Source organism: Sminthopsis crassicaudata, chromosome 6, assembly GCF_048593235.1.
Source record: "Sminthopsis crassicaudata isolate SCR6 chromosome 6, ASM4859323v1, whole genome shotgun sequence".
Taxonomy (NCBI): Eukaryota; Metazoa; Chordata; class Mammalia; order Dasyuromorphia; family Dasyuridae; genus Sminthopsis; species Sminthopsis crassicaudata.
Genome location: NC_133622.1, coordinates 165205082 through 165232519, shown reverse-complemented (window position 1 = coordinate 165232519; position 27438 = coordinate 165205082). Strand labels below are relative to the sequence as shown.

Genomic DNA, 27438 nt, shown 5'->3' with positions numbered 1-27438 from the left:
ACTCTCTTACTTTAACCTAACATTCTTCCCCTAGTCCCTTGCTGCCTCATGGGTGGTTAGTAGGAAAGGACCACTAGGAAAGACAAAATTTTAAATTAGGGATTTTTAACTTAACTAGCATGGATCCCCTTAGAAATTTGGGAAAGACTATGATAGACTTCTTGAAAATAGTGTTTTCAAAGGTATAAAATATGTAAAATTCTAAAAGAAATCAATTTTTAAAAAAGCATATATATATATATATATGTATATGCACATATATATGTGTGTGTATGTGTGTGTGTGTGTGTGTGTGTGTGTGCACATATAACCCACAGTTAAGAATCTCTATCTTAAATGTTGGCAAACCCATATTTCATTCAGCAAACAAGGTAGAAAGTTCCATTCCTTCTCAAATGTGGTGACCCTCGAGGATTCTATTAATGTTTTCCTATGCATTAAATAGCTTGAGTAACTGTTTTACCATATCCCTATACATATGAAAAGAAACGTGTGTTCATGACTTTCTTGATTGAAACTTGACTTTTTCAGAACAAGAATGTGTGGAATTAGGAGAGTTCACAGAGTCTTTGCTCTTAAGCAGTTTTCTTCTTGATTTGAATCATGGTCAAGGACGCGGTCAGAGAAGCACTGGGAGATCAAGAAGGGGACCAAGAATGACTGAATTTCTAAGCTTAAGAATTGATTGATTGTGTGTGTGTGTGTGTGTGTGTGTGTGTGTGTGTGTGTGTGTGTGTGTATACTATATGCAAAGTGTTCCTATGGTGATTTTGAGAGAGGGGTACTAGTAGCTGGGGGGGACTAGAGAATGCAAAGGAAATAGTGTTGGGTCTAGGTTTTGAAGGAAGGTAATAGTGGCAGTGAAGTGGTGGAAACGAGGGAAGCCTGAATTTAAGGGAAGGAATGTGCAAAGTCACAGCAAGATGGCAAGACCAGTTTGGCTGAACGACAGTGTGTAAAGGACAGTACTGTGTAATTAGTTTAGAAAATATAGGGGCTGGAGCAGAAGTGTACAAAATGTAGTCTGTAACATAGCCAAGTGTGGCCAAAACACAAAAGAAATAAGAATACAATAGCCATAAATGATAATATTTGGTTTTCTAAGTGAATATGCCCTGATTGGGATGGTTAAATATTCTACAGATGCTTATTTCTTTTTGAGGTTGACATCACTACCTGGCGGGGGCTAGCATTAAATTTTGTCCCTAATCTCTCCATATTTGTTTTTCAGACTCTTTAACCCAAATCCAAAATTCTACTCGTATCCTGAGAAAAAAATAGTATATATTTATAGCTTCTATAATACCTATTTTGGAAGTTTCCATTGCAATATGTAAGGAGCGGGCAGAATTTAAACTATAGAGAAACAATTAAATCAACTTCTGGGCTGCTTTTGGCATTTTCCCATGTACTTTGAAAAGAGATCCTGCATTCTTTTTTAACTATATCATAGCTAAAGCCCCTAATTGAGATGTTGGAGATATATTATTCCTGAGTTATTCCCTGGAATATTGATAAAACATAATTGCTCTATCTATGCTACGGCTGAAACCAGATTATAATAGGGTCTTGGGACTTGCCCCTGCAGGCATTCATTGTACTAGCATGCTTCTGTTTCCTCTTGTAGGATAGAGTGAAAGCTGTGCTATGAGATATGATTTCAAGCTCACAGCGAAGGCTCCTAAGGCCTTTGTTTTAGAGCTTTTTTCTTTAAACTTTCAGAAGTCTAGTTTTTCTCTAAATCCTTTCAGTATAGGCTCTCGGAGTTTTATGTTTGATTCCAGTATATATGCAATAACTCTCTCTCTCTCTCTCTCTCTCTCTCTCTCTCTCTCTCTCTCTCTCTCTCTCCATATGTGTGTGTGTGTATGTATAGGCGTCTCTCTCTAGATATATATCTTTTTCTCTCACACATATCTATCCATCTATCTCCTTGCATGTCTAGCTACCCATCATTTATCTCCTATTTATATCTATCAATCATTCATCTAAATACACATAAGCACCCACATATTTTATATAAATATATACACATATGTTTCTACATTATATATTTATCTATTCTGCATATTAAGTATATAATTGCATATACATATAGATGCTTTTAAATGAGATTTTCTTATAACTATTTACTTGTAGAAAATATTACATAAGGAACAAAAATTGGTTATTTTAAAAATGTTTTTCTTGTTTTCAGTACTACTTTTTGCTTATGGGGGTTTGTGGTTTAGTTACTTAAACTTTTAAATTACATTTTAACTGAGAGATTAGAAGTGTGATTTCTTGGTCTAGGTGGCTCCCAGATAATGAAACACTTTCTACTGTTGCAGATTGGAACCTTCTCTGCAACTCAGAGTCTTAGAGTCACCCTCATCTTTTTGTGTGAATTTTGAATACTTTTGATAGTCTGAGAGATGGATCCATTTTCAGAACAATACTTATAAATGTCTAAAGTGAAATACATGGAATTTCAAAGGAAGCTAATTATATCAAAATATACTTGTCAATCTACATGTGTATGTTTGTATGTATTTCTCTGTTAATTCATCTCCATCATCTATCTACCTGTCTGTCTGTCTGTCTACCTATCTATCATCTTATTTTGGGGGACAAAGTGAGGCTGGTGACTTTGTACAACCTTCCCTCACTTAAATTCAATTCACTAGCATGTTAAATTATCATTTCCCTGATATTATAGTCCTCTTCCAGAACAAAGGACAAAAAACAACCTCAACCTCTGTGAGTAGTATGTCCCACTGGAAACCCACTTAGAACTGGCCAGTTGAGCAACACAGCTTTTTCTTTTTTTTTTTTTTCTTTCTCTTCTTCCTTCTTTTCTCTTCCTCATCTTCTCTGTTCCTTCTTCCCCTTCCCTTCCATTCTCTCTGTCCATCTAGCATGTCATATCCTTACTTGTAAGTGCTCTTCAAAGGAATATAAATTTTGGTTGCTGAAACTCATAAGATATCTTGGGGATTTAAAGGCTAGCCTTCTTAACATTCATTCCTTTCCAGGCCAAAGCCCTACTTGGGTCATTGCTTTGGCCCTGATTGGCCAAGAGATAATGTAAATAGCCATTGTTTCTATTTTGACTAGAAAACTCAAGAGGTTTTTTTTTTTTTTTTATCCAAGATATTATTTTTGACTTGGTAAAAGAAGCCATTCTCTGATTCATTTTTTACCTAGCCTTAATCACTGAATGGGCATTGATTGCCTCAGTCAAATGGAGACCTGTTAAAGAAATTATTTTAATTTAAAATTTAATTTAAAAAGACCAAAGTCTCCTACTGCATTCCTGGCCATCTCCAGGCCTCCTGATCTATATCTTGCTACTGGATCCAGATGACTCCAAAGGAGAGTGAGACAGGTTACACAATCCTCCCTCACTTAAATCCAATTCATTTACATGTTATGACATCACTTCCCTTATGTTATTGGTCCTCTATCTATCTATCTATCTATCTATCTCTATCTCTATCTATCTACTGACCTACCATTTCTCTCTCTCTCTTCTTTCTCTCTCTTTCTCTGTCTCTTTCTATTTCTCTTTATTTCTCTGGCTCTGTCTGTCTGTCTGTCAGTCTCACATTCTAAGAAATCTTGAGGAGAGCTGCCCAAAGTAATGAAAGATTAACTTACTTGCTGGGTCACATATCCAAAGTATATATGAAGCAAGATTTGAACCCCAGTTCTCTCTTGGTTCCCAGAAGCTTTCTATCCATTAATTTAGTTTTTTAACTTAATTTTATACAGTAAATAAAGCAGTGAAATGTTATTATAAATTTTCTGGGTATTTGTTCTTTGTCCTGGGCAAGAAATTTTTATTTTTCTACATCATTAACTCCTTGACTAATTAAGACTTTTCTAAATGCCAACTGACCTTGTAAATTATAACAACTTTTACTCTGTTTTAATATTTTAGCCTAATTTATATTTCCATGTTTTAATTTTTTATATTGGTTTATATGTGTTTAAAGCTCTTTATTTTCTATATTTTAGTTTATAGTAGGGCCTTGTCTTTATTTAAGAACAAACAAGCAAATAATTCTTTTGCCTTCCCTTGATTATTTTCTTTTGTTTTAAAAGTAGATTAGTAAGATAACTGGAAAAAGGGACACATGATCAGCTGCCCCCAATTGACTGAATACCATGAAACCTAATTGGATAGGACAAATCTATACCCCAGGATTGGAAAAAAATCATTAATGTTTCATAACTTTGAGATTAGATCTTTGTAAAGTGTTATACTTTGCTAAAAACTCCCAGTTTCCTAAGAAATCTGTATCCTGGATGGGATAGCAGTCACCATTCGGAGAAACTATGGGGTTTCTGATTTTATTTTGTGTTGAACATAAAGGGAGCCAGCACTTGTTTTAAAAACCAAATATACAAAAATTTTAACAATAGTAAATCATTCTAATTGCAGAGGCTTAAGTTTAGCTTTTCAGAGAGAAAATGTACACCATGATCCACATCATCTTAAGTTTCTTCTTAAAACAAGTACATGGATATAACTTTTACCCAAACTTCTAAATTCTGTGGAGGTTAGGAATCAGTGTGTTCTATTTTTGTACTCATAAAACAGAAAATGAGACATATAAAGTGATTCCAGAATTTCATTTTTTAAAAAAAGAGTTCATAGTAGATTTTAAGGGGGAAAATGTGATGAAGACACCCTTAAAGTTTCTAGTGACTTTGGATGTATTATGTCTGCCCCTTTGTGGTGGTGGCTGGATACTACAATACATTTTTTCCCCCATCACAAAGAGCCAGGTACTCTATATAATCACTTTTCTGTGCTTAAGGTCAAATTAACTGCAGTATGGTTTTCAGCCAGTTCTTTTTTAGTGAAGCATCCAAGCACTTTTCATATAATTTTAATCATTTTGATTGCTAATCTTTTAAAATTAGAGGCAATCACAATAATGGTATTTATAAGTGCTTACTTCTACCAAGATGCCTCAGATTCTCAGATACAGGATTGTCTTTAGATAGTCCCAGGAGAGAAAGCTAGGAAATGGGATTTCATCCATTATATTGCAGAAGAACAATACTGCTTTAAGAAAACACCAATGGAAAATATGGAAATTTATTTTAATTGAGACGTTTTCATTTCATTTCATCTTTTTTTTTTTAACATTATATTCATATTAGACTTGGTGTGAACTGAGTCTTGATTTATCATTATATGTCTCCTGTTTGTGAGAGTAAATTATATGATTGGGACAGTTTAGAGCCCAAAGGTGAAGATTACACACACACATATGTTTATGTGTATATATAGAAAATGCATTAAATATCTTTGGGAATACATACATACATATGTATGTTTATAGACTCATATATACATGTAATATGCATACATGTATTGATATATTTATCACAAGACTGTGTGTGTATATAAACATAAACATACACATACATAACATGTTCTTTCCAGACTGTAAGATTTTTTTGCGGAAATAGATTTCCTCTGAATGTCAGCTGTCTTAATTATGGAATACCTCACACTATAGTGAGTGAGCCAAAATAAACAAAGAAGTACCTAGGCTAATTTGTATTGAACATTCAAAGTGCTGGGCCTGGAGTCAGGAAACCCTAAGTCCAAATTTTCCCTAAATGCTTAAAGTAAGCTCTGTAACCCTGGGCAGGTCACTTCACCAATATCTACCTGTTTCTTTATCTATAAAAAAAAAAATCTTATATATATATATATATATATATATATATATATATATATATATATATACATATATATATATATACATATCATAATAACAGTATTATCTTAAAGTCTTCTTGTAATATCTCAAATCTTATTACCAAATATATTATCTCCAGAGAGATAATATATATTTTCAATTCTATATAAATATTAGCTATCATTAGTAGTAATAACAATTTACATATTTGTTCCTTTTTGTACTTTGTGGCTTGGATAAGAGTGCTAATGAGAGAATTACTATTACTTTGACACTATTGTACCTCTTTACCATCTTTATATCAGGAGTCTTACCCTTCTGGGTTAAAAAACAAATAAATAAAAAGTCCCTCTTTAAGAGCAAAACTAAATTTGGAGGGGGGGAACAAATTTTTGCTGAAGTAACTCTTTTGCTTCTTTGATACTATTTTAGAGTTTCATTTATTGGATAATTGGTATGATAATTGTAGAAATAAATAATTATCTTTTTATAGTTGTTTTATGCTGGAATTATATTTAAAATTTAATGCATCAATTTTGAGAAACATAGCTGTTGACTGGATAGAGCTGAACTTGGAGTTAGGAAGCTCTGTGTTCAGATTCAGCCTCTACCCCAGGCTGAGTGACCCTAAATGGGTCATTCATTCCTCTACAGTAGGTGATTCCAGGTGCAGAGAAGCTGCTGATTCGCACCGAGAAGTTTTCCATACTCATGAAATCATCTATCAAGTCTAAAAAAACCCATAAAGTTGTTTTTTGTTTTGTTTTGTTTTGTTTTTTTACAAAGTTGTTCTTCATGACTGAGTCCCGTTTTCTTCTTTCTCCCTAGTTTATTCCTATGCCTGTTCTCTATGGTGTGTTCCTGTACATGGGGGTCGCATCGCTTAATGGGGTGCAGGTAAGTTTGCCATAGCAACGTGGTGCCCTTCTGATAATGAGTATTCCAGTAAAGAACCTTTGATGGAAATGGTAATCATTAACAGCCAGGTTTTCCTCATCTCGCTTCTTTTTTTCATTTTCAAGTTTAGCCCTTGTTTACAGAGCCTATCACATATCCACACGTTCTTGGAGATGAAGTTCATAAAGGTCAGTGGACTAGGAAGGCAAACTAAGATGTAATTCTTATATCACCCCAAAGAAACACATCCCCTTCATTATGCCCTCCAATAGGGAATCTTGAACCACTGACATCCAAGTGCTGATGGACAGCCCTTAATAGGAATAGGGAGTACTTATTGGCTACCAGTTTGCTCCTTCTGTGGCCTCTGATCAATGATCAAATTTTTGCACAAATAAAACAAGTGATCTAATATTTTTATGTGTGTTTTTTTTTTAATCTAAGACATCGGCTAAGGGAACACTAGTCTTCATAATCTGGCAAAACTGACTCTCCATCCTCTTCCTCCTCTCCACTCAACATCTTAAAAAATCACTGGGGAGAAATTATATAAGGGACATTTTTCTTACTGAGGGGATAATTTAATTGGCAGCAGGAAATTGGAAGTGTTTCTATTGCTTTCTGGCACCTTGTTAATTGTAGCCTTATTTAGCACTTAGTAGTGTTTTAATGACAAAACACTGCATGTTACCCGAACACCACAGGAATTTATTTGGGCCCCTTAAAATGGTTCTTGCTTTCTTCAGTCATTGGATTTATATGAGTTTGGTTTGGGAGTCAGATTGAGCTGGGCAAAGGGCCAGGTCACCAAGAGAGAAATCCATTGTAGTATTTTTTTCCTTTTTTTGTATTCTGCTCCGGAATGGAGTTGTTCACATGCTCTGCATAGGTGGTCAGAATGCCAAAGGATCTGGCCTTTTCCTTTATTGTGGGGAGCCTTTGTATTAGAAGCAGCCTGTTCCTTGAGTTTCAGTGACAAGCTGGCCTTCTACAAACCCAAATGTGCTTTTGGTCTCTATGGCATCCAGAAAAGTTTGGGAAGTTATGAATGACCAGAGCTTTGAATATAGAATTTGATTCAACAAAATACATTTTATTCTTGTGAAGGGACTAATACAGTACAAATTAATCATTTGTCTCTGCTATTGGACCTCAAGGTATAGATGAATGATTTCTCTTCTAAAGCAAAGCTCAAGTTGTATTTGTTCTAATTTTTTATCTGAGTGTCAATACATGATATTCTTAAAGAACTAACCTTCTTCTGACTGATTCCATGAGTCAACAAAGAAGGGCTGAGACAGATGAAATGCTTTGTTAAGATTGCATTTTCTCAGAAACTTGTTTATTCTCCTGCTGACAAATTGAAAACGACAGTTCCCTCATCTATAAAACTGGTATAAATATATCTATGTAATTCACAGAGTTGCCAAAAAGTCCAAATGAGAGAATGCATATAAAATACGTTGCAAAAATTAAATATATAAATGCCCCTCAATATCAAACAGACTTTCTGACTTGACTCAATGCCCTCTGAAGACCAATACTTGATTTGTTTGCATTCTTTTGAATTCCTCCTGGATTCTCTAAAGGAAAATGTCATGTGTTCCTCCCAGATTCTACAAAGGAAAATGCCAAAGTACTACAACCTGAGCTAATAGAAATACCATATATATGTGAATATATTGATTTTCTGGTGGGTTGAGAGGATGTTTTGATCCATTTTAGTAGCGGCCTAAATTACAAAGGTTATACATAGGCAATCATGTAAAACATTTCCATATTAGTTGTTTTGTCTAAGAAAACTTGAGCAAAAAGAAAGAAGGAAAGAAAATGGAAAGAAGAAAGGAAGGAAGAAAGAGAGGTAGGAGGGAAGAAAGGTAGGAAGGAAGGGAGGGAGGGAGGTAGAAATGAAGGAAGGAAGGAAGAAAGGAAAGGAAGGAAGGAAAGGAGGGAAAGAAAGAAAGAAGCAAAAAAGAAGAAAAGGAGGGAGGGAGGAAGAAAAGAAAAAGTGAAAAATAATATGCTTCAGTCTATATTATGGAATGAAAAACTGACCAATCATACAAAGGTTTGGAAATGAGAGATGTGTAACTAAGGGACAAAAATGTTGTCTAATCTAGTGTTACTTTCTAGATCCCTTGAATTCTATTCTAGTAGATTCTCCACCCCACCCTTGAACTACATTATCTATCTTTTCTGGGTACTTACATTACAGGGTACTTGTGAATATTATAGTCGAGCAAATGAAAGCATGTATACAAAGCAATCTCCAAAATGATACGTTGACTTAGTTGTATTCAATGATTGTTATCATTTCACTGAATTAATGAAATAGAGAGGACAAGCTTCAGAGAGACTTTTTTCCTCTCCGAGAGAACATGGTGCACGCAGAATTCTTAAACTTACCTGTTTGGCTCTTAAAGCTAAACAGGCTGGCCCCAGTCTGTATTTGCAGCCTTTTGGCTTCCTTCACTGTGCAATGCAGCCATACTGGCCTCCTCCTCGCCCCTCACTCTTTCTCTTACTCCCAGATTTTATTCTGGCCCAACCTGGAAGGCACATCCTTATTACTTTTGCCTCAGAGTCCCATTTTTCTTTATAATGTCCTTATTGATCCCCAATTGCTAGTGTCTTTCCTCTCAAACTACCTGATATATAACCACTTATTATTTATTCAATTTATATAATATACATACACTCATAAATGTAATATTTGCATATGCACTTATCTCTTCCATTAGAATGTAAACTCTGGCAAGAAGGGATCATCCCATTCATATATTTGTGTTCCCAGTTTCTAGCACAGAACCTGGTAAACAGTAGGTGCTTAATAAATGCTTGTGGATAGTTGATTGGTCAAGGTAGTTTCCATGAGCATTGAGTGACATTGCCCTTTGTGAGCTAAAGTCCCATCCTTCTCCCTTTCCTTGCAGTTCATGGATCGTCTAAAGCTGCTTCTGATGCCCCTCAAGCACCAGCCTGACTTCATCTACCTTCGCCACGTCCCTCTGCGGCGAGTCCATCTCTTCACTTTTCTCCAGGTGCTGTGCCTGGCCCTGCTCTGGATCCTCAAGTCCACAGTGGCCGCCATTATCTTTCCAGTCATGGTGAGAATTTCTGTGCCCTTGAAATGCCTTCTAACATTCTAACATTGGGTGGTTTTTGTGTTGGGAGGAGACACACCTCTCTCTTCCTGGGTGGGCCTGAGATCTGTGAGCATCATCTGAAAGCATATTCTGTACAGTGTGTGTGGTTATATATACTGGTACCGCTTTGCCTGAGGTCATCAGATGAGTTATGGGAACTTCAGTTGAGCTTCTTGCTACCTTTATCCCATTTTCTCAGTCCCTGTTCCAGATGAAACCTGGGAACTCTAAGTATATATTTCTGCCACAATATGAAAGAAACCAAATAATTAAGCCTCTTTGATGAGCCCCAAATGATGGAAGAGGAAATCAGTCCCTAAAACTTCTTCTGTGACTTCCCCATTTTCCCTTGGCTCCCCATTCTTGGCAAGAAACCGGCACCATGCATCCAGCACAAGGTCAAGTTCAGATCTACCTCCCACACCCTCCTGGCTGCTGAACTGCTGAGCTGTCTCCTTCACTTGTGTTTGATTGAAAAACAAACAACCAACACAATAAAAATCATTTGTACGATTGTGAATATGCTTGTGGGTGTGGATAAAAGAGACAGGGAAAAGTAAAGAGAGCAATTATCGTTAAAGTCTTTTTTTCCTCAAAGAATAAGATCTGTCATTGTATGGCAGTGCTAAGGTTGAGCGACCCAGTTAGTACGTGAGCCAGGTCTTCCATCTATCCCAACCTGCTGACCTCTCAGCAGCGTCACTACCTGTTGATAATTACACCAATTATAGTCTTTGTTCAATGGCCTTCTCTCTGTTGTTCCAGATCCTGGCTCTTGTAGCTGTCAGAAAAGGAATGGACTACCTCTTTTCCCAGCATGACCTCAGTTTCCTTGATGATGTCATTCCAGAAAAGGACAAGAAAAAGAAAGAAGATGAGAAGAAAAAGAAAAAGAAGAAAGGCAGTCTGGATAGTGACAATGATGATGTAAGAAGTTTTCCAGCCTTTCAGAGGAAAGCTAGTCAAGGCACCAATGGGGAAAATGGTATTTTCTCCATCTTGAGAGAGGGCAACATGTTTCCAAGAATACACAAACCTTACCTAAGTCTGTCAAATGGTTTTCTTCTTGTCCTAGAACTGGATACTCTCAATTCCCCTTCCTTGTCTCACTATTTTCTTCTTTTCTCTCTTTTCCCTCTTTCTTTCTCCTTCCTTCCATCCTTCCCTCCTTTTCCCCTCCCTCTCCTATCTCTCTCTCTCATATTTATTTTGGGTCTTTAGAATTTACACCCCTTCAGCAATGATACACTCATAGGGACTTATTTTAGCACCATATTGATAATGGACTCTGGGTTCAATACATATAAAGCACAAAATAAGATTTGCTTGGTTACATAAGCTTTTACACTTTAAAAAAATTGCATTCTTTTTCAAATATCTCCCTCCTGAAAATATGTAAAAAGGATCTTGAGAACATGATATTCTATCTCTTATCTTTGTCATAGTTAGTTTTAGATGAGTCTAAGCCATGAACTATCATTTTAGAAAAAGAGGGAAAAAAAGTGATTGGGAAAAATTAATCTTCCTATCAGCCTTGTCTGACAGTGTATATATATGCACACACATATATGTATATACACACAAACACACATATATGTATATAATTCACATATACCTGCAAATACCTATACTTATGTACACATGCATGCATGTATAAATATACATGTATATGACACACACCATAGGTACTCACCTATTCAAAGAAGGGAAGAAGATACATTTGCTCATTTCTTTCTTGAAGATTAGTTTGGTCCTTATAATTACCCAACATTCAGTTTCTTTTCTTTTCCTTTTTGTCATTGTTATTCTTTATTTGATATCATTCTAAAGGCATTTGATTTATTATTAATTTAGTCTTTTAAGTTCCTCATATGTAGTATGCCTTTAATGAGTTATTTGTTGCTAATGATTAACTAAAGGGTGGGCTTTTAGGAGTTGTGATCTCTGGCTATAATGACATTAATATAATGAAATGTGAAAGGTAGCTTGGAATAGTGAGTTTCAACTCTGTCTCTAACAGCTATTGGGTAATGTGATTCTGTCCAAATTACTTAGCCTCCTTTAAGTTGTAATTTGTTAATCTGCAGTGGTGGAAAGGGGATTTCTTCAGACACTATTGAAATCAGAGATACATACACATATCTACATATATATATACATATATACATATATATGTGTATATATATGTGTGTGTGTGTGTGTGTGTGTGTGTACAAATAGTTTGTGTATATGCCCATATTAATTAATTAACTAATATAGATTTAACTCCTAATAGGTACTATTAGGATACAAAAAGAGGCAAAAAAAACAGTCCAAGCCCTCAAGGGGCTTATAATCTAATGGGGAAGACAACTTTGTAAATAAATATGTGCAAAATAGGTGATAAATAGGATAATAAATAGAAAATAATTAACAGAGGGAAGATATCAGAATTAAAAGAGATTGGGGAAGATTTCCAGTAAATGATAAGATTTTTGTTAGGACTTAATGGAAACCAGGGAGGGCAATAGTCAAAGTAGATAATGGCATATGATCCATACCTACACATGTGCCTTTTAATTCTGCGTACTCATCTATATACATGCACATACATGTGCACATATATATGTGGAAATGGAAATAATTAACAGAAGGAAAAGACTAGAACAAAGAAGGCTTTGTTAAAAGATGAGATTTTAGTTGGGACTTCAAAGCAAGCCTGGCACTTCTTGCTGCTCAATGACTGAAATGATTTCATTTGTAATCTTGGCCGTAAGATCATATAAAGAATATGGTTTCAATGAATTTGTGACAATTTTGACATAACTCTCACAAGAACATTTAATAAAGATAGCACAAGTGACCAAGGGGATGTCCACTATTAATATGTTGGACTGAGAAAGTTTATCTAGAAACTATTGCTCACACAAAGCTTAACAACAAGGTGGCCCATCTTGTTAAAATGAAAATTTCATTTTACAAGATTTGCAAAACCAAGTAAGGGTATAAGAAATTTAAATAATTTTACTTTCAAACAATAATGTTAAAAGTTTGTTGTACGTATGTTTCAGAAATTTTTAAGGCTTAAAACTGCACCAATATTTTTGGAATATCCTATATATTGTAGTTATTAAGCACAGTTAATGACTTTTATCTGTTCATATATTTGAATGGCCTTTCCTTCAAAATTCACTTGGGAATGATTTCTCTTGTAGTTTATGACCTACTGGGGCCAACTGAGTTGAGATTTTGTTACCATTTAATGAAGAATAAAGAGCATTTGAACCTGTATTTTCTTAAAAAATAGATGCAGAGATCAGCGGTATAGACCAAACTATTCTGTCCCTTGCTATCTTTTGTAACATTTTTTTTGCTACTGGAGGAGACCATCTCAGAGAGCTGCCAATGCTCCATAAGGAATGTTTAGTCACTGCAATTAGGCAGTCTGGAACTAGGCTTTGTTTAAGAAACACTCAAAAGAAAAACATGCAGTTTATCCTAACAGCTCCTCAAAATGTTTGGGAAAGAAATGATTGGTTTTTTTTTTTTTTTTTTTTTTCGTCTAGGAATGAATTGATTTATCTATCATAAATAAATGTGCCAAGTCAAATCAAGTCAACAAGCATTTATTAAGCCCTTGTTGTGTGCCAGGTAGTCTGTTAAGTGCAGAGGAAACAAAGAAAGACAAAGCCTGTATCTGCCCTCGGGGAATTCACAGTTTAATGGGGGAGAAACATGTAAATAACTAAGTATAACAAGATATTGACAGAAGAGAGACAGAAGATTTAGGAAGACTAAGAAAGAGTTCTTTTAGATAATGGGACTTTAGTGAGAGTAGAAGAGGATCAGAGAAGCCAGGTTATATTGGTATACTAATAATCTCTGCCAGTCACAGAGAGACTGTTCTTGGATTCTTTTGCTTTCCTTTTATTTAAAGTTGAATTTTTTTTTTTTTAATTAAAAACAACAACAACAACATTTTCTTTCCCACTCACCACTCATTTTTGAAAAAAAAAAAGGAAAAATAAAACTTTTATAACAAATAGTCATAAACTGGACATTGGCGATGTCCAAAAATAAATGTCTCATTCTACATTTTAAGGCCATTGCCCTTCTGTCAAGAGAAGGTATCCAGTTCATCATGAGTTGTTCTTACATTTTGCCGTCACCATCTAGATAATCCCAATTCACAGTCATTTTAGAAGTGCCATTTCTGTCTCTTTTTCTGCCTCTCTGTCTGTCTCTGTCTCTCTCTTATTGTCTTTCTTATTCTCTTGTCTCCATCTCTGCCTTTGTTCTCTCTCTCTCTCTCTCTCTCTCTCTCTCTCTCTCTCTCTCTCTCTCTCTCTCTCACACACACACACACACACACACACACACACACACACACACACACACACACATGCTGTCTCATTCTGTCTCATTGTGTCTCCCTTTGTTCTTTCTGTTTCTAACTTCCTTGCTGTCTCTGTCTCTCTCACTGTCTTTCTTACAATCTCTCTTTCCTTTGTCTCTCTCATGCTGTCTTAGTCTCTGTATCTCTGTTAATTCTTTCTGTCTCTGTCTCTCTCTCTGATTGTCTTTCTTACAATCTCTCTTTTCTTTTGTCTCTCTCATGCTGTCTTATTCTCTGTATGTCTCTGTTAATTCTTTGTGTCTCTGATTCTCTCTCTTGCTGTCTCTCTCTGTTTCTGTCTGTCTGCCTCTATCTATGTATATGTGAGTATATGTACACACACATACACATATGAATTTGTTACAAAAGAAATCATCAAGTTTCTGCTCACTTTGCCCATGGAATAAGAAGGAATGACTTTATTTAGTTCTAATGGACTGTTAATGAGTACAGGATGAGGTAGGATTGATCTTATGTAAACTTAGTTAAAAACAAATCTCTGGTTGTAGTAGTCTTGTGTATATTCTTCAAGATTATAATGCTGGACCTTAAACTGGAAATACAATTTATGTTGTACTGTGGGATATCAAGAGAAGCTAAGTTAGCAAGCACTTATTCAGCACCTACAATGTGCCAGGCACTGTATTAAACTGTAAGAGATATAATAAGGAAAGGCAGAAATAGTGACTGTTTTCATGGCACTTATAGTCTAATGGAGGAAATAATAACCTGACAACTCCATTTACAAGATACATACTTGGTAAATGGGACACAATCTCAGAGGGAACGTGCTAGCATTAAGAAGGACCAGAAAAGGCTTCTCAGAGAAGATAGGATTTCTTTTTTTGAGGCAGTCAGAATTGAATGAGTCACATAGCTAATAAGTATCATAGACTGAATTTGAATTAAGGCTCTCTTGACTCCAGGGCTGAAGCTCTATCCATGGTACCATTTAGTTTCCCCAAGAAGATAGGATTTTTCTGGGACAACCAGAAAACGGAGCTGAGTAGGGAGAACCTTTGGAGTTTATGAATGGAAGAATGACAGTCCTGTGCTCTGGAAAGATCCCTGACAACTGAGCAGAGGATGGAAGGGAATAGGGAAAGATCTGAGGCAGGGAGACCAAATAGCAGGTTGTTGGTAGTCCATGTATAGGACAACAAGGGTCTACCCCAGAATGGTAGCCAGTGTAAAAAGAAGAAAAAAAGAGCAGAAACTGATTCTGGAAAAGTACAGTCTAATCCAGCAAAAAGTTATGTGCTAGGCACTGTGTTTATTACTAGGGATATAATAAATAACAAGAAAAATGGAATTTACGATCTAAAAGAAACACATAAAAAGAAGGAGGAAAATAAGGATAAGGTGGGATGAGGAGAATACCAGAGGGTATCTAAGGTGGAAGTAACTTGTTCCTTGGAGTTGAAACTGCAGAATAGCAGATGCAAAGTGGAGTGAGCTGAAAATCCATTTTCTTCCCACTATAAAGATAAAATCTGTAGGATTTTGTAACAGATGAATTCTATGGGGATGATATGAGTGACAGCTAAATTGCAAGCCTGAATAACTAAGAGGATGGTGGTATCCTTGTTAATAGGGGAGCTAGGAAGAGGGGTGGGTTTTGGGTGAAATACAGTGTTTTCTGTGCACTCATGATAAATTTAGATATCTAGATACAATATCTAGACTAAAATACCGAATGCAATAGAGATTTGGAGATTCTGGATATAGATCTGAGGATTATCTATATAGAAATGATAATTGACTCCATCAATTAAATAGTATATATATATATATAGAAAGAAGAGAAACAGATCCAGGTCAGAAACTCAAGAGATATTCACTTTCTATGAGTATGTGTTTTATGAAGATTCAGTAAAGGAGAATAAGAAAATGAGGTCAGACAAAGAGGAAAAGAGTCATGATATTTTCTCATGTCATGAAAACCCTTGGAAAAGAGTATCCAGAAGTGAAGAGTCAACAATGACAAAGATCAAGAATGAAGAGGATAAAGAAAAGATCATTAGATTTGGCAATCAGGAGAATAATGATAACTTTGAACAGAGCAGTTTCAGTTGAATGAGGTCTGAAGTCTGATTGCAGAGAATTAGGAAGAAAGTGACAGAAAAGGAAGACTGCTATTGCAAGCACTATTCTCAAGGAGTCTAGCCATTAAAAAAAAGAAAGGTAGGGCTGATAGCTAATAAGGATTGATGAATCAGGATGTTTTGGGGTTTTTTTTGTGTGTGTTGTTTTGGTTTTTTTTGGAGACTTTGGAGACATAGGTATGTTTGTAGGCAGCTTGTAAGAAAGTAGCAAGTAGATAGGGAAAGATTGAAAACTAATGAGAAATTTGAGATTGTAGAGGAGGAAATCTGCTGGAGAAAATGTGATAGATAGTGAGGTTGACCTTGGCAAGAAGGGGGCACCTCTCCATGAGATACTAGAGTAAAAGAGGAAATAGTAAGGAAAAAAAAAACCATGGAAGTGTATGAAATAAGGAGGAATGGAGAGGGAGCTCTTGAGGAAGGGTCTCCATTTTTTCAGTAAAATAGGAATCCAAGTTCTCAGCTGAGAGAATGAAGGAAGGAGGAGCCATGGGAGATTTATGGAGAAATGAAAAGGTTTGGAGGAAATGCCATGGTGAGAGGGTAATGAATCAGTTAGGGAAATATAAAAGGATTATCTTGCAGCAGTGAAGCCCCAGTTGAAATGATGTTCACATAAATCGGTAGTGGATGGAGTCAGCATAGCGTCATGGTTTGCTTCAACATCATGAACATTTAGAACCTGACACTTTAAAGCATCATGGGATGCTCTAAGCCTAAAATAAGTATATTATTATGTCAGAATGTGGCTAGTGGGTAACTCTCCCTATGTTTAGCTACTTGTGTGCTGACATGAACTCCTGGCAAGTATGCCACAATTGGGGAACGGATCCAATTCTGTTATTTTGGGGCACTATTAGTGGAAGCCACAACTTCCTTGAATTTGGGGCTGCTGCCATTATCCTTTTCAGTTTCCTATTTGCTCACTCCTAGCTGTGTGCTGGTAAATGTTTAACAACCAGCTCTGAGAGTGAGGGGAGAAGAAATGTATGCACAACACACTTTTGTATTTAATCTGCATCATTAATATTTTCTGCATAATTTCTTTAAGTCTAGACGATAAACCAAGCCCTCATTTGTAGCATTTGCCAATTTCTAAAATGTAGACGCACTGAAATTTACTGAATGGAAGAAAGGTCTAGAAGTTTAATAATCAATACTCATAAAGCAGTATGAGCTGACTCCAGTATACCTTTGCTCACTTCTTTATTTAGAGTGAGCCATAGCCCTTATGTCAAGATATATTATTTCTTTCTTTGTTTACCTTGGTCCAAATTTCCTCTGACATAAAAGACAAATATTACTGCTTTGGTAGCTCAGAGAGTGGGTGAGTTGTATTTTTTTCATCTTAGACCTATTTTCAAATTCACATTTACTCTGGCATTCAAGGCCTGGCCTTTAAGATTGACTCCCACCTTTTCATTCCTTTTTCATATTAGTACCTTTTATGCAAGATACATTCCATTCAAACTGTATTGGAGCAGCACTCTGAATTTAAATGCTCTCTTTCAGCTCCCTACATTTCCCTAGGTTATTGTCCTTTGTGCCAGTGAGATTCTAAAGTAGCCTGCTAGTAATAATAATATATGCATATTATTTCCTTTGATCGATCCTCCATTTTAGAGATGAAGAAACTGAGATTGAGAGAGGTATACAGTTAGAGCACACAATAAGAGCATGCATTTAGAATGTCTGAAACAGGATTTGAATTCAAGTCTTCTTGCCTCCTAGTCCAGCAGTGAGGATATTATCCCTCCTAGTTGGCTCTATATGGCTTCTTTATCATTACATTTCATTTATTGTTTTCAAGGTTCAGGTCAGCCTCCACCTCCTTTGTGGACTTTCTGTCTGTCTGATCTCAAATTTTCCTGAACATTTTGTGTGAAAACCTAATTATCCTCCCCAATTTTGACTTTCTGTGGATTGCATGTGATTGTATATATAACATAAGGTTCTTGAAGTCAAGAATTGTGTCACTTCTTGATCCCCATAGTTACTCCTGTTTTCTGCATTATAGTGGCATTTCCTAAGAAGACATTTCTATTTATTTATCTATTCATTTATTCATTTGTTTGTTTATTCATTCATGTATGTATGTATGTAACCTGGTACAATGCTATGGATTGATTAGCTGGGGGGGAACATACCTTCCTTTGAAACTCCCATATAGTTTAGGTGACAATAGAATCAATTGGATATGTTGGGGAGTTTTTTTTTTTTTCCCTTTATATACAAATGTGGGTTAATGAAGGAAAAAAACTTTCAAAACTGATTTGACTTTGGTCCCTCTGGCCCAAAGGATGGAGAAAACATCTTTTGAGAGAAAATGGTAATATTCATTATTTTCTTGGTGACTCCACATATACAGCAGATAGATTCCTGTGGGGGGACAATGCACTTAGAGCATTCTAAGACCTCTCCCACATTTCATCCACAGTCTGACTGCCCTTACTCCGAAAAAGTTCCAAGTATTAAAATTCCAATGGACATCATGGAACAACAGCCTTTCCTAAGTGACAGCAAACCCGCTGACAGTGAGTAGAACTAACTTAGTTCTTAGTAACTTAATTTAGTTCATGCCTGCTTGAAACTAATACTACCATGGGGGGAGGGGGTGAAATTAAATGCAAAGCAGCTCTTCTTTTCCTTCTTTTTTTTTTTTTTTTTTTGCCCTATTTTATCCATTTTTAAAAGCATATTTACAACTATGAGGACCTTGTTTTTTTATTCCCCTTGCTGCTTCCTTAAATGCAAAGCAGCTTTTCTTTCCCTTCTTTTTTTTTTTTTTTGCCCTATTTTATCCATTTTTAAAAGCATATTTACAACTATGAGGACCTTGTTTTTTTACTCCCCTTGCTGCCCCCTTAAATGCAAAGTAGCTCTTCTTTCCTTTCCTTTTTTTTTGCCCTATTTTATCCATTTTAAAAAGGATATTTACAACTATGAGGACCTTGTTTTTTTTACTCCTCTTGCTGCTCCCTTAACAGCCTTTCCCCAGCAACTAAAAACTTGTTTTTTGCTTGCTAGTGTTCTCTTGGACTCTTCAAACATCCCTCATTTCTATCTGCTGCTAACCATGGTACAATTTCTACCATTTATTGTTAAAATAGTTGCTTATGCTGCAACATCACTGTTACTGTTTGTTTTCCTTAGGTCCAATTGGTTGCCCAATTGATTCTAAAATTCTATGTCATGGGTCTTTTTATTACTATTAACTAATTGCTTAGATGATTAATTTTAATCACCAATTAAAATGAGAATGATGAAACATTTGCACACTTTACTTTTAATCAAAGTTACAGGCATTTGTCTCGATTTAAAAAATTCTTCTGCTGAAAACCATCTCTTTTTAGAACTGCTCTGTAACTTTTGATTGAGAAGAAACCTTATATGGAAATGGATCAGTCATCACAGATGATCTTTGACCTTTCTTAGCCAACTGCTGCTACTAGAAAATACCCTAAATCAAGGATTACTAACTTCTTGTCCATGAATATAAATGGGAGAGATCTTTATTTCAATATGATTATTTCTTTTGTAATTTTACAAATTTTATTTGGAGAAGTATTCTGAGAAAGGGTTTATAGGATTCAACAGACTAACAAAATGATTCATGAAATCAAAAACGTTAAAGATCCTTTCCCTAGATCTTCATCACTCAGCTATGATTATTCATCACTTCCAAGCTGATATATTCCTCTCCCATTGATGTCACAACTTGATGGCTAGGATTTGATATTTCATAGCATGTTATGGAACAGTTACAGCAGAAGCAATAGATTGAAAGAGAAGAAATCTCAACATATACCCTGAACATTTTTTCATATTTTTTTATCAAAATCTTCCTTGTTTCTTTTTTCTTTGCTTAAATTTTCTATGGTAGGGAATTTATTCTTTAAAATCAATCAATGTACTTGAATATTTTTTTTTATAGTTCATAGAGAAAACAGGACAGACACTTGTATTGTGTATGTGGCAATGATTTTTTTTTTTGATTTAGTAAGAAATTACCAAGAAAGATTGAAAGTTAATGTTCAATATTGAATCTATTGAGTCCAAAAGCTATCTCATCCCCCATTCAGACCCCCATTCAGAAGCTAAATAATATCAAGCATTAACTGTTTGAGTTTTGGTTGATGGAAAGGATCTAATTTTTATTTTTATTTTTTTAGTGTTTATACTTATAACTCTTAGAGGTTTATTTCATAGGTCAGATGAGATGATTCCTTTAAAGTTCTAAAAAATAGAATATACTATTTTATTTTATTTTTTATTATAGCTTTTTATTTATAAGATATATGCATGGGTAATTTTTCAGCATTGACAATCGCAAAACCTTTTGTTCCAACTTTTCCCCTTCTCCTCCCCACCCCTTCTCCCAGATGGCAGGTCGACCAATACATATTAAATATGTTAAAGTATAAATTAAATAATATATATATATATATATATATACACAGACATGAAGGATCTAATTTTTAGTACTCTTATGTCTTATTTAATGTTTGTTACTTTTGTGAGTTGTTGAGACCAAATGAAAATTAGATCCTGGTTGCTGATTAATTTATTATTTGATGTGATTATTATTATTTACATTTCATTTATTTTCTGATAAAGATCAATGAATATCTTTAAACATTTCTACCATTCCAAAAATCAGTATATTAAAACAGAGGGAGAACACAAGTTATTGCAAAGGAATGGCTAGGAAATTAATATGTGATGTTTCATTCTGGTGCGTTATATTTGTTCTTCTGACATTTGGCCTTAAACTTTATCTGAGTCTCATGAACAAAATTCTTACAATTTACTTATAAGGTAAATTGGTTGTATTTTCAAATCCTTTATTTAGATTATATTAAGACAATTAAATGGAAGTTTTAATTTCACAAATTCATCTTAATCACCCTCCTTTTTGTAAAGGGAGTCATCAGTGAAAAACCAAAATGAATTGCTGTCAACTTTTGGCGCTAGAGAGGCAGATTTCATGTTTATTCCGTGGCTAATATTTTCATTTTCATTAAAATAATATGCTTTTCTCCAAAGACTGTTACTTATGACTTTTGTTTAATCTTTCCAGGAGAAAAATCACCAACATTCCTTGAACGCCACACATCATGCTGATAAAATTCCTTTCCTCGAGTCGCTTGGGATACCAAGGTAAAAAGCAGCATGTATTTTTTTTTTCCCTTTTTGGCAGTGCCATAGGATGTCTGCCCCAAGAAATGTGATAAGAGCACAGGTTATTGGGCAGAACTTCTTGTTCTAAATCTTTTTCAGATAATAAATAAGTAATCCAAGAATCAGTATATGCTCAGCTTCTGTTGGTGGAGAATACTGATTCTGAACATGCTCCTTTTGGATCTCCCAGCTCCATGACTTCAGAGTCTTGCATCAGTGTTCAGTCTTGTGTTATCAGGGTTGTCATCCATCACTTTAAAGAGCACACTCAAAAGCAAGCTATGGATTAGAGTTTCACGATTGCAACTTCTATACTCATAATGGATGATACCTTTCCATTTCTTTCTCTCCCCACTCCCTTTCAGATTCCTCTTATATGTAATCTTCCCCCATTGGAAAGCCAGCTCTTTAAAATGATCTCTCTGTATTTCCAATCCTTAACCTAGTGCCTGATACTTGTTAGGTTTTTAATAAATGACTTGGATGTGACATTTGGTCTCAGAACACTTCTGAGTGTCTATTTAGACACTATCTAGAAAGATAGTTTAAAAGATGAAAATTTATGTTAAAAGATTCCAGTAGAAGCTACATTTCTGCTGGGTTTTCCCCTTTATTCTCTGTGGCATTTTTCAAGATTTTCCCCTAAGTTCCCTGTTATCCACTCAAGCTTCAGCCCTGAGAAATTAATAATTACTCCAAAGGGATTCAAAAGAAGGGAAAGATATGAAATTGGAGACAGCAGATACTGTTTTTTCTTGAATGATCAATCTATGTATAGAAGATGATGGGTGACTTGTAATCACTTGTCTGTTGTTTTTTTTTTGTTTTTTTTTTTTCCATTTAGCCCTCCTAGAACTCCAGTCAAAGTTGTGCCTCAAATTCTAATAGAACTTGAACCTGAAGACGATGGTTATTTCTGGAGGAGCAAGGGAACAGAAACTACGTTGTAACCTGTTTGTCTCTTAACACTGAATTGTTTTCTTGGTGTGGAAGATGATGTTTTCTTCAGTTCGTTTTCGTTTTTTTTGTCACTAGCCAAATATCCCAGTGCCCTCTGCTTCTATCCTGTGTAGGGAAAATTGAGACAAGAGCGCATTTTTAGACAATGAATTTTCCTGGAAGAATTTTCCTGTTCTCTTTCCTATATTTTTGGTAATTTACCCCCACCTACCCAATTCACAAATACATGCACACACACACACACACACACACACACACACACACACACACACATACACACACAATCTCCCACCACTATCACTACCATCATTCTTCTCCTTTTTTTCCAGGGGCTGCAAATGATTTTTTTAAAGGATTTTGTAACAATTTCTACTAAAGCATCAAGATGACTGACAACTTTAATTGAAGAGCTATGTTTGCTTGTTTGTTGTTCTGATTAATTGAACCAAGCCTCAATGACCTTCAGATGAGTTCAGTATCTTTGCTGATATAGATTTGACATAGATTTTCACACCTAAAAAATGCTGCTACCCTCACTATCCCATGCTCTTGAACTCTTCCTTAGTAGTCTGAAGAGAAGGCAAGCTAAAGGTACTAATTTCACTCCCTGCACAGAGATACTCTGGCCAATATTGTAGCACGTTTTGGAAGTCCCATTTCCTATGCAACCTTTTTTTTTTTTAACCCTCTAATGGGCTTATCTGTTGACTCTTTTGAAGAATATTTTTCTTCCTAGATTTTGTTGTTTAAATTATGGGGGCCTAACCTGCAACTTATTTTGTTTGTCAATTTTTTAAACTTTTTTTTAAAAAATTACTGTAAAGAAAATGAATTTTTTCCTGCAGCAGGAAACATAGTTTTGAGTAGTTCTACCTCTTATCTGTAGCTGCCAGGCTTTCTGTAAAAACAATGTATTGTAAATAATGTGATTTTTGTACACATAAACACACACATGCACACAATCTCCAGGACAAGTCATGGGGCTGGATTTGATAATAAGCACCCTGTTTCTAAAACATTAATTTTTCTTTTCATCTCTTTCTTCCTTTTTTTTGGTTGTTGTTTAAAGTTCTATGAAGGAGATGGGAGATGGGGGGCAGTTAACTACTTTGTGGTTTTAGAATATAGTAAATGTAATGGCAATTAATAATGTATTGACTGGTAATAGTTCACAGATGTGATTGTATTTTCATGTTGATATCCTATGCAGTATTTTTTTAGAATTCTTTCACATAAAAACTCTTGTGTTTTTATGTATGTTCATGGATGTATTCTGCATGTAGCCAAACCTGCATGCAAAGATAGAAAGAGAAGGAATGTTGGCAAGTGAATGAGTGAATTATTGAGCCTTACCTATCGGTTTCCATAAAATGTGGGTCTGACTCATAATTGACAAAATTATTCAAGAGTTGGAGCGAGGGGCCTCTCTTTGGCCAATGTGGACAGATACATGTTATTTCCCAGTTACCTGTCACCATTACTGATGAAATATTTCACAAGGCTCATGAAAAGTCCACAGGAATATAATGGTCACCATGCCCATGTGAGCTGATCTGCAAGAATACAAGTGTAGCTACCATACACTGTACATATACACTGTTTTGGATTTTTTTTCAAGGAGCAAGATGAATATCATTTGTGATTGGGATCTTTTTAAAGTTGGGTTTTGTATATATGTTTCTAAATGAACGTAACATAATGGAAATTGGGCATTTAGTCACCAAATTTAGCATGGCATTTTAAGCATATCATTTTAATAAGTTGCATTATATATTGTGAATGTGCATTAGACATAACATTTTTAAATGTCTACAATCTAAGAGTCATATAACCACATTTGTGATGCATACACACTGTAATAAACAGGGAGGGGGGGACTGGGACCAGAAGGAAACCATTGGCTTTAAAGTTCTGTGATACCTGTTGCATTGTGGGTCCCATTCCAATACCACAAACTTAACTAGGAAGACTGTCCCAATGGAAATATCTTTTGAAAAACACAGCTTGTGAAAAGACCACATTTAAAACAGCTCTCACCCTGAAATATTTGCTACCTTTCTAATACCAAATAGCTTTAACAGTGAAATCCAGTGGAAAATATGGATTTAGTTATGACCTCTAAGAGTTTTTTATTTTTGAAAATTAATGGAGAAAGTACCTTTTTATGGTGCTGAGACCTTACATGTTGAATTTTGGCTACACATTTAAAATGATCACTACCTTTACAACCACTAATTAAACATATTTAAGTTCCCCTCTTCCCTACCCCAGCCCAACATCTGTGAATGCTTTCTTCCCTGCATCATCGAAGGAAACATTCAGTTAAATGTTTAAAATAAATCATTCATAAGAAATTTTTGATATATTAAAGATCCTTGCTATTTAAGCAATCTGGGTTATACGAATGTGGCCTTCTTTGACCATCAGTTCAAGTTGACAAATACCCTGTAGTGACCAGGACTTTAGGTTCGGTCCTGGGAAGATTAGATCCCTGCTGTCCTGGAGCCTATGTGTAGTCTTCTAAACTGGAAGCCATCCTTACTTCTTTCAGAGAATTCCCAAATGATGGAAAGACACCATGAAATTCTAGCCATTGAAATAGATTTACATGTCACTTCTGCATCTTTAATGGCAAAGACTGTTTGTACTATCTGCCTATAATTAGATACTAAAAATGATTTTTAATAAGAAAAAAGTTTGGCGTAGATGATATAAAAAGAGAATAAATACTCTGCTTTTATTTCTTAGGGGAAAGATTCAAAATCCAACCATCTTGATATCCCTTAAAAGAAATTTTCAAAGAAGAGGTCACTATTTTGAGAGAGGCTATGTCTATCTATACATGCAGAGCTGCTGGACTGTTTGTGCTTTTCCTGAATAATTTGTTTTAGTAAATGTAAGAAATTGCTGGGCTGTCATGTTATTGGTTAGATACAGCCTTAGTGAGTTTACATGATGAAACCCAGTAATTCTCACAATGTCTAGCACCATTGGAAGTAAATAAGTGAGCACCAGATGATTTAAGTTGCTAGAAGCAAATACCAGACAGTGAATGGATTAAAAGTGTTTATTAGGGAGATGCCAGATAAATGTAGATAAACCAAGTCCCTTTGTGATAGATGCATTGTTGTATTGTAGAGAGAAAGGCAGTCACACCTGACACATCTGGCTTTCTACCAGTTTCTTAACAAAACTCATTGCTTGAAAATCAGATTTGCTGTAAAGTATCTTCCAAATCCTGGTATTCTGTTGGTCTTCCCCTACTCTCTTCTCATTTTAAACAACTGCAGGGAGGAGAACGGGAGGGTGGGCAAACACTCATGTCATTTATTTGTGAAGAAAGGAATGAAAACAATTTTATTGGGGTTGAGGGAAGAGGAAGGAAACCCAACAGCCTGACTTTGATGCATTGGATATTAAATATAGGTCTAGGAGTATACATGTTTATACATGTGTGTACAACATACATATATACATGCATATGTCCATGCAATACACCGACACTTAGAGCATAAGTATTTTATTGGCAGTTAGCTTGTGATCAATATCCAGAAAAACCTAGTCTTCCGGGGAGTTTGAACCATGTTTAAGTACTTGAAATGTATTGACTGCTGAATTCTATGTTTAAAAAGAGAAATATTTGCTCTCTTATGCAGAAGTTGGCATTGTTTGGGGATGGGACAAAGATTTCTGGATTTCTCTTCAAACAACTCAATTTCTTTGTTGCTGGAGCCTGGGATTTTTCTTGCATTATCAGATATTTTTGGCATTAGCTCATTATAGCATGAATGGAAAACCTGGTGCCTTCAGGTTATTGGAAAACACCCAGTGGTCTCTTATGTGGTTTTTGACTACCAGGAGAACCCTGGGATTTTTCACATGTAGAAATTCATTGTACTTTGTTTCAGCCTTGACATTAGTGGGGGAGGGGGGAACCATCAACTTAAGCAAAATATCCTAACCAGTCCAAATATGCTTGGACCAGAAATTTGGGGTATGGTTTATTTCTCAGCTCATTACTTTGTCCTCCTTGGGAGCATACCAAAATGCAAGCTTCTGATACTTACTTCCTTGGCAAATATTGCAAAGAGATACAAACTCAGGGCTAAAGTCATCCAGTCAAACTTTCAGAGCCAGAAGTAACTTTGTCCCAGACCTACAATGTGAAAAGGGTGAATGAATACTTGCCACTTTTTTTCACCTTCTAGCCATTTTCTTGGCTAATGCATCTCCATACACATGACTTTGGAATCGATACGCACTTTCAGATACTCTTATTTTTATTCTCTTAAAAGTCTTTATTAGCTTTGGAGAAATGATGCTTCTTTTTATTTTAAATGAAGTAGATCAACGTGCTGGAACAAATTGAAAAAAAAAGAGCAGAAAACATTTCAATATACTAATGATAATTTTTTCCAATATAAAACATGAAATTCCTATAACATTATAGTATTTTACAGTTTTATGATGCTTTCTATTTGTGACTTTTATGGAATCAAGAGATGAAGAAGATGAGATATTTTAGCATTTATATTTTTCAAAATTAAATGTATACTTAAATAAATAACTTTATGCATTTAAAGGTGTCTAATGTCTTTCTTGTTACAATCTGGTTTTTTTGTAAATAAGAAAAAAAAATAAGAGGATGCAGTTTGCTGGAATTACTCAGAGGATAAGAGGATGCAGTTTGCTGGAATTACACTTACTCAGGGCCTACTTTTAAAAATAAATCAAAATATATAATAAACACTTTAAAAAACAAAATAGTGCATCTGATCATAAGCAATGACCAAAATAACTGGTCCTTGAATCCTTGAACTTGACCCCAAATGAGAGGAGATAGAACCACCTTTTCCCTACTTGGCTTCATCATTCACACAACACTGAGAATTGGTTTTCTGACTTCCTCTACCAAGGTTTTGTTATAAATTAGCAGTTCCCAAAATGTGCTCTGAGATCCCTGAAAGTCCCTCAGGTGCTTGTCAGTGAGTTCAAAACTTTTTTTTTCATAATAATACTAAGACATTTTCATTTTAATATAGCAAAATTCAATAAATAAAACTCATATAAAT

The 27438-nt window shown here is 35.3% G+C and overlaps 1 protein-coding gene across 2 annotated transcripts in view; it reads left to right on the top strand.

The window, feature by feature from the left end:
* Nucleotides 1-22395, top strand: part of SLC4A4 (solute carrier family 4 member 4) — a 379308-nt gene extending 356913 nt beyond the window's left edge. For both annotated transcript variants that reach the window (XM_074274439.1, XM_074274438.1), the window contains exons 21-26: nt 6531-6599; nt 9533-9706; nt 10511-10672; nt 18663-18759; nt 21306-21385; nt 22251-22395. In XM_074274439.1, the coding sequence (XP_074130540.1) occupies nt 6531-6599; nt 9533-9706; nt 10511-10672; nt 18663-18759; nt 21306-21349 (546 nt within the window). In that variant the 3' untranslated portion in view covers nt 21350-21385; nt 22251-22395. The remainder of the gene's footprint in view (nt 1-6530; nt 6600-9532; nt 9707-10510; nt 10673-18662; nt 18760-21305; nt 21386-22250) is intronic.
* The last annotated feature ends 5043 nt before the right edge of the window (nt 22396-27438 follow it).